Source organism: Prosopis cineraria, unplaced genomic scaffold (assembly GCF_029017545.1).
Source record: "Prosopis cineraria cultivar Desert tree isolate PC_DT_omini unplaced genomic scaffold, ASM2901754v1 PC4, whole genome shotgun sequence".
Classification (NCBI taxonomy): Eukaryota; Viridiplantae; Streptophyta; class Magnoliopsida; order Fabales; family Fabaceae; genus Prosopis; species Prosopis cineraria.
In genome coordinates this window covers 11,196,441-11,204,935 of record NW_026555335.1, presented here as the reverse complement: position 1 = coordinate 11,204,935, position 8,495 = coordinate 11,196,441, and the positions used below count along the sequence as shown (strand labels likewise).

The 8,495-nt window shown below is 34.8% G+C and overlaps 1 protein-coding gene across 1 annotated transcript; it reads left to right on the top strand.

Annotated features, from left to right (window-relative positions):
* Nucleotides 1-3,290: 3,290 nt before the first annotated feature.
* LOC129308838 (aspartic proteinase CDR1-like) lies at nt 3,291-4,643 on the top strand. The gene has a single exon (XM_054950224.1). It carries the CDS (start codon nt 3,291-3,293, stop codon nt 4,641-4,643), a length of 1,353 nt encoding a protein of 450 aa, XP_054806199.1.
* The last annotated feature ends 3,852 nt before the right edge of the window (nt 4,644-8,495 follow it).

The window sequence follows — 8,495 nt, the reverse complement described above, 5'->3', positions numbered from 1 at the left end:
GTTTTCAAAAGCTATGTTTTATTTTTTAAAAACAAAAAAATTAAAAAATCATTTGGATAAATGTTTTGGATTTAGTTATTTTTAAAACTGTTCTCACTTTCTGTTTTTAAAAACAAAAGAATGAAAGCACCTTAAAATTATTTTCATTTTATTTTTCTTATTTTTAAAACACCAAGTTCTATCATAAATCACTACCATTAACCACTGCAATCATCATTATCATCCAATTTTTAATTTTAAAACTGTTTTTACATTAACATAACCAAAAAGTTTTTTATTTTGTTTTGTTTTGAAAAATAATTTTAAAAATTGTACTACAAAAAATTTTTAAAAATAAAAAATGGAAATAAAAACCAAACAAGCTCTTAGTTACTCCATTATTTAAAAATAAAAAATGGAAATAAAAACCAAACAGACTCTTATTTACTCCATTATGTGTCCTTTTCTTTTTTCTTGTTTTGAAAAATGTTTATATTTTGTTTATCTTTACAAGTTTGAGACAATATTAATTACTATTTTAGTAAATTTTAAAGTCTAAAACAACATTAATTACTAAAATAAATTAAGACCATATATTATAAATATAAATAAATTATGAACATTATAATATTTCTATCCATCTTTCTATCATCAATCAATATATAAATTAAACATGTAACTACAAGTCATATCATTCACAAATCATCAATAATATATCACTATCTAGCTTGACGTCATCAAGTAATATCAAATTTTAGGTAATAGTAATACCTACTAAGCTACTACCCTTGGTACACATCAAGTTATGTGACGTAATTATTTAATAATATTATATATGTAAATTTTTGTCAAATGAGCTATATCTAGCGATTAATCTGCATCCTACCTAAACTCAAGTAGAATCATAACCTAGAAGCTCAATGGAATTGCATCATCTTCTCCTACTGGTAGCCTTCTCAAGCTGTTGTTTCTCAAACATTGACACTACTTCTGCTACCACCAATTCCATTCCTAAAGCTCAGAGAATAATCTTTAAGCTCAGCCACCACAAGTTTGTTCTTAATCAACTCAACAATCAGACTGTAAAAGCCTCTCTTGCACGTTTAGCCTACCTAGAGAGAAAGGCCAGAGGTGTTTCTCACTATTATTACACCAATGACTTGAGAGCAGGAATCAAAGCTGAGATACTTGGGGTACAGTTTATGGCCAATTTCTCCATTGGTGACCCACCAGTACCTCAGCTTCTAACCATGGACACAGGAAGCAACCTGTTTTGGATTCAGTGTCTTCCTTGCATTAAGTGCTTCCAACAAACAAGCCCACTATTTGATCCCTCCAAGTCATTCACATACACCAAAATATCCTGTAAATGTCCCTCTTGCTCAGTTTTTAGTGGAGACAAGTGTGATGCCAATGATAACTGCAAGTTCTCACACAGATACCTTGATGGGACTACTGTGGCAGGACTACTTGGTACTGAAGCCCTCACTTTTGGGACATCTGATGAAGGTGTGATCACTGTCTCTGAACTGGTTTTTGGCTGTGCTCATGACAATAATGCTTTTGGTGGTGAGCCTAGTGGCATTATAGGTCTTGGCCCTTCAAACATATCTCTGGTGACCCAACTGGGTTCTAAGTTTTCTTATTGCCTTGGCAGTATAATGGACCCAAAGTATACCCATAACGTGTTGATTCTAGGAGGAGGGGCTCATTTAGAGGGTGACTCAACACCAGTAGAAGTTTTCAACGATCTTTACCATCTAACCTTAGAGAGTATAAGTTTGGGAGAGACACAGCTAGAGATTGATCCCTATGTATTCAAAAGGACCACAGAAGGCAAGGGTGGGGTTGTCATTGATTCTGGGACAACTCTAACTTTTCTGATGCCAGAAGGGTATGAACCAGTTGCTTCTGAAGTGAAGAGATTGTTAGATGGCAAGCTTGAGCGTTCATATGATCCATATATTCCAAATCTGTGTTACAAAGGGGTTATTAATAGAGACCTTACAGGGTTTCCTGTTGTGACATTTCACTTTGCAGGAGGAGCTGAATTGGCTTTAGACGTAAATAGTCTCTTTCAAGGGAATGGTAAGGAGGAGTTTTGCCTAGCCTTGCAAGAGTCTCAAGAAATGAATATCATTGGGATAATGGCTCAGCAGAATTACAATGTAGGTTTTGACATTGCTGGAAAGAATGTTTTCTTCCAAAGGATAGATTGTCAGCTTCTTCATTGAGTTAATCATAATGCATCTTAGGTAAATTTAGGGTAAGTGAATTGCATCAAAAGAGAATGAAAGGTTTTAAAGTGTGTTGGAGGACATTGACCAGAGTACATAAGCCAGAGACTCGATCCAAATTTCATCAAAGGGGAGAAGGTAGATAGAAAAGGATAATTTCTCGCAGTTAAAATTTTGTTTCTTTGAACTTTCTTGTGTTCTAATTAGTAAAATAGAGTGGTGATACATTCTAGTATCTACTGCATATAGTATTTCAGCTTCTTGAATGAATTTCATACACTGTCAACAAAATAATTTCCAGGTAATCCATCTTTCAATTCTAGTTCATTACCTATGTAAATGTGAGAAACCTATTAATTACGTCAATCTACAGCAAGTGAGAGAGCCAACGGATAATCTACACCGCCTATTTGTCTGCTACTGCAACCTCATGTTTGCAGATTGTTTCTTTCTTCCATTGTGCTGTATAAAATATGAGACTGGTTTTGTATGGTCATGGACAATATTTTGGCAATGCATAAATTAATTACTAAAGTGCAGTTTCACATTTTCTGTATGTAGCTACTTCTGGGTCACAACAAAGTCACCGAACCTTAAGAAATTCCCGACATACTCTTTTAACTTCATCTAAAACAATTCTAAAGCTAACATTTCACTTAGCAGATTAGAATTTTAATACTAGCTAATTTCTACACCCATGAAAGAAAGAAAAGATTACTTGGTTTATCATACGATTTAAGTGACTAGTTTTACTAAAATCCAAAAACTATTACCAAATAGTTTCACCTTTCTAGCACATTTTCTTCTGGTCCAGATGCAGAATAAAAAGGATACAAATTATGGGAGGAGAAGAAAATCCTCCATTTCTAATTCATTCATAGGCTAAACTACAGCACCATTTGCTTATTATCCTTTCCTCCTCTCAAATTTTCAAGTGTTTGCAGCCTTTCAACAGGCATTTGTTTAAACCACACGTACAACTCCTTAAGCTATTCTGCACAGTAGGCATATTTGCAGCCTCACTAAAGTACAGATAGCAAATCCAGTAGCATAGAAGTTTGAAGACCAAAGTCGATGGCATTGGATTTGTTTTTAGCCTTCTCAATGTGCTGTTTATCCACGTTTGTTATGATTAATACAAACGCCAATCCCCAGGTTAGCTCACTATCTGTATCAACTGCTAAACCTCACAGATTTGTCTCTAAATTGATTCACCCTCACTCTGTTCACCATCCATTTTATGACCCGAATGAAACAAAAGAAGACCGGATAGAACATGACATCAAGCGTTCACTTGCACGTGTTGCCTCCTTGCAATCAAGGATTGGGGGTTCTTTAGCTTCACATGATCAACAAGCTAGTCTCTATGCCTCAGCATCACATTCAACCATGCTGGCCAATATCTCAATTGGCCATCCCCCTGTCCCACAACTTCTAGTTATGGACACTGGCAGTCCATTATTGTGGATTATGTGTGTCCCTTGCTCGAATTGTGCCCAATATCCCGGTCAAATTTTTAATCCTTCACTGTCTTCTACCTATTCCCCACTATGCAACTCAGCCCCTTGTCATTATAACAGCTCAAATCAATTTCAATTCAATATCACTTATGCAGACAGGACCTTCACATCAGGAACACTTGCCCTTGAACAGCTAGTATTTGAGACACCTAATGAAGGGATTGAAGTATTCAAAGTAGTGTTTGGGTGTGGCCACAACTTTTGGTCAAACAGAGAGCCAGGATATAATGGAATACTAGGACTGAACAATTATAATCTGGCTCTGGCTTCTCAAACTGGCAAAAAATTCTCTTACTGCATAGACAGTATCACTGGCAGTAATTTTGATCACAGCCACTTGATATTTGGTGAAGGAGCCTATCTTGAAGGCTACTCAACACCTTTTGAAGTGTTCGATGACATGTATTATATCACCATGGAAGGCATAAGTGTGGGAGAAAAGAGCATTAACGTAGCCCCAAAAACTTTTGAGAGAAAACCAGATGGCACAGGTGGAGTCATCATAGACTCGGGTTCTACATTTTCCTTCCTAGTTTATGAAGGGTACAAAGTACTACTCAGAGAAATTAGAAGTCTCTTAGATGGGTCCTTTGGAGGAGTTCGCTATGCAGGAGAGCCATGGCTATTGTGCTATTTGGGGACTGTGAGCAGAGATTTGGTTGGATTTCCAGTGGTCACATTCCATTTTGCTGAAGGTGCAGATTTGGTCTTGGACACAGAAAGCCTCTTTATACAGAGGAAGAATGACACCTTTTGCATGGCTGTGGCTCCTATCAACGTCGTTGATCTCAGGTCTAAGCCTTCTATTATAGGCTTATTAGCTCAGCAGAGTTACAATATCGGATATGACCTCAATGATAAGGATATTTACTTCCAAAGAATTGATTGTGAACTTCTTAGTGGCTGATGGGTAAGTTCCTGGCTCTTTAGAAGTACCCAAAAAAAAATATATATATATATATATCTACAGTGCGCTGGTGTTCTTTACTTGTGGATGAATCTGCAGGTTTGATCATATGATCTAAGTGCTGGCCAAAAAAAAAAAAATCATATGATCTATGTGACAGATTGTACTTAAAAGCATTGCTGCATATTACAATGAACCTCAAAAATGCGATTGGTTGACTTTTACTTCTTTCATGAAAAGGGGCATCATTTCAGTACATGAAACTAGACCAACGAGCCTCAGTCACATTAACAGTCATTTTCAGGAAGAATATAATAGAAAATGAGGGATGCAGTTCTGTAAATGGACAGGATTGATTGCGATAGAAGAAAAGTAATTGAAATATTTCCGGTGTAAACCCCAAGGGAAGTTATAATTATAAATGATTCTAAAATTCCTGAATCTAAAGAGAATGAAACAAAAGATAGGAATTGAAATACATTTTCATGAGATGTGAATCTTTCATAAAAATCTCCATTAACTTCACATCAATTCACGTCCTTCTAAGAGTTACTTCTCAGAATTTTTAGCCTACTAGAGGGTCACTTTCTCAGTTACAGTTGGAGCTGCTTTTCAGAGAGAATCTTCTCCGCAAATGCAACTATCCTTGCCTCCACACCTATGGGGCAGCTGAAATCGCACTAAGGAACCAGTTGAGCTCAAAAACCTTCACATTTTTTCCCACATCAAATGGATCCTGTAAAGCAACAAAGACTTCAAACTATGTAAAATCACTCCAATAAAATCCAAGTTCATCATAATTTAACCCAATTCTAGGCATAAAAGTTGATATTTTACATGTAAAAAATAGGCACATTACGTAGCAAGTGCATTGAGGTAGACAAAGGAAGGGGAAAAAGTTAAATATCATTACTAATTTGCACAAAAAAAAAAAATAATAAAATAAAAATGCGACTTGGAGGGTAAGACAAGGAAGCTTCCAAACAAGAGGAGTGGCTTAGTGTGGTGAAACTGAAAACAAGGAGAGGGTGTGGTGAAGGGGAGAAGGGTCTCTATTTTTTTTTTAATCATCATTTTTCCTCTACTTTCCAACTATGACCATTCATCATATCTATGACTAAAACAAATTCATTTAATGCAATAATATCAATGGTCATGATTGGAAAGTGGAGAGAAAATGATGATAAAAAAAAGAAAAAATTACATTCAGGTCCTACAAAAGGAAGTTTATCACCGAGAAGTCCTATAATACTCTCAAGTTTCAAATCCTGAGCATTGACAATTAGGCAATGGCCATTTATAACTTGTAAAAGATTTGCGATTATGATCTTTTTTTGTAAATGGCTATTGTCCAGTTGTCAATGCCCTTAGTCAAGTTGTCAATATGCAAGATTTAGGATTTAAAATTATTCTGTGAAATTTATGAGACCTCTCGATAATAAGCTTCCTTTTATAGGACCTGAATGTAATCTTTTTTAAAGAATATGAAGAGACCCTCTCTCGTGGTGAAGAGAGAAGGTGGCATGACGCAGAGTGAAAGAGAGCAAGGAGAAAGAGAAAGAAAGAGAGTGGCATGTCAAGGGGGAAGAAAGAGGAGGGAAAAAGTTTATAGTTTAGTGTACTTTGTAGTTTAAGTTTGCAATAAAATTTTATCTTTCATTCAAATTTCTCTTCTCATTTCTTCAAGTATCTATGGTCTTTTTTGCTCATAGATCTTGTAAAAAATAAAGAAAATTTCAATTAAGGATCATGAATGGGAATTACTAGTGGATTCTAAAATAATTGAAATTTTAGTTCAGTTTAGGAAAATCAAAACAAAAATAATTTCAATGGTAAAAAAATCAAATTACCCTTCACTTGTTGTATAAAATCATATTAGTTGTTAATTTTTTTACTTTACTTATTAATTTATCAATATGAGTTGTAAATTATATCCATTTATCAGACAAGCAATAACATCAATTATTAGATTGCTAACTTTATTTATTAATTTACTAACATCAGTTGTAAATTATAATATCTGATAGTAATTTACAATTAATATTAGTAAATTAAGGAGTAAAATTAGTAATTTAATAACTAATATTATTATTTGTGATTGAATAATTGATGTCATGCCTTATATAATTATTGACATGTAAATTCATATAATTTACAATTCATATTAGTAATTAACAAGTGAAGTAAATAAAATTAACAACTAATGATTTTGTATAACAAGTGAAAGGGTAGTTTGATCTTTTCACTATTAAAATTATTTTTACTTTACTTCCCCTGGATTGCATGAAAGTTTCAAATTTTTTTTTTTTGAGATCCACTAATAATTAAGTCTTATCCATAATCCTTAATTGAAATTCTCCTGAAAAATAGTTTTTTTTTATCAACGACGGGGCAAAAACCCATCTCTTATTTATTACATGAAACTAAATTTGGATCATTTAAACCCCTTACATCTCAAAATAACAACTACTTGAGGTCTCTAGAAAGAGCCTTGATGATCCTGCAATCAAGGTTTTGACTAAGACCAGATTTTGCAATCCAATCAGCACACATGTTATTCTCTTTATGGATATGTCTGATCACAATTTGCCAATCCTCATTAAGTTGAGGGCATGCCGAATCTGCGACTGGCTAAAAAAAAAAAAAAAGTTTATTACTTGATGCAAGTTTGTTGCAGAGTGTGGAAATTTGTGGCTGTAGGAGTTTTGAATTGGATACCAAATTATCAAGTAGCTCTCATGCTCTAGTATTGGAGTGATCCAATTATTTCGTTTTTGTCTGGATCCTCTGGAAAGGAAAAATAAGAAGAAATGAAAAGAGAAGCACAATTTTGCAATCTGAATGCCGATAATATGACTCACAGACCACAACAATAATAAAGGAGTGACCATGAAGGACAATAAAAACCAAAATTTTTGTGCTAGTCAGAGGACAAAGCAAGTTACAAGAAAAAAAGACAGTTTTATTATATCCAGAAGATGTAATTCACCATAATCATTGTTGTAGCTTGCTGAAGCCCTTGGTTTGAAAAGTTACGTTGAAATTGAGCCACACTCCAGCATAAACCATGACCTCATTTTACAAATCTTATGACGAATAAATTTCATGGGACCACTAAAGGCTAGCTCAAGTGGCAAGGGTTGAGCAGGGTCGTTAAAGGTTCAAACCCTCCTAATGCAACCCCCCCCCCCCCCAAAAAAAAAAAACAAAACAAAACAGAACAAAGGAATACTTACAGACTGCTGAGTCCATCTGACAATCTGATAGACACATTTCACAAGTAACTGCAGCTAAGATAGAGCATTGTTTAGGCATGATGATTACATATTGGAACCAGAATGAAAAATTAGAGTTTGTTCTGCAAACCAAAAAAAAAAAAATCCCTGTTTTGAATAGTTTTCACATCAGACTTCTACGTTGAAAAGATTATCTGCATCAGTTACTCAACCATGCTATAAGCTAGTGCACCACCGGGGCTCATTGTGATGGGGTGATAACAATCCTGCCAAAAGCACATTCATTTTCCATCCCCAAGACTCCATGTTTCACCCTTCATTGTCTCTTCTCAGATTTAATTTCCTTCCAAGTTCTTGATCCCCCTCGTTGTGTTTCAAAAGTAAGCTAAATATCCTCACCATACTTATACTTTTTCATACATGAACTACACCTGCAAAACATCCCTACATTTAATCAAACTCCAACCGAGTCTCATTATATAAAAGTAAGTCCCTTGCAACATAGTGAACCAAGTTTTATTATAATTGCACCCACAAAGTAGGCCAATTTCTCGCATCGTGACCAAAGTTTGAATCCTCACTGAAAAATATACCCACATTTAGTGCACAATTGTGT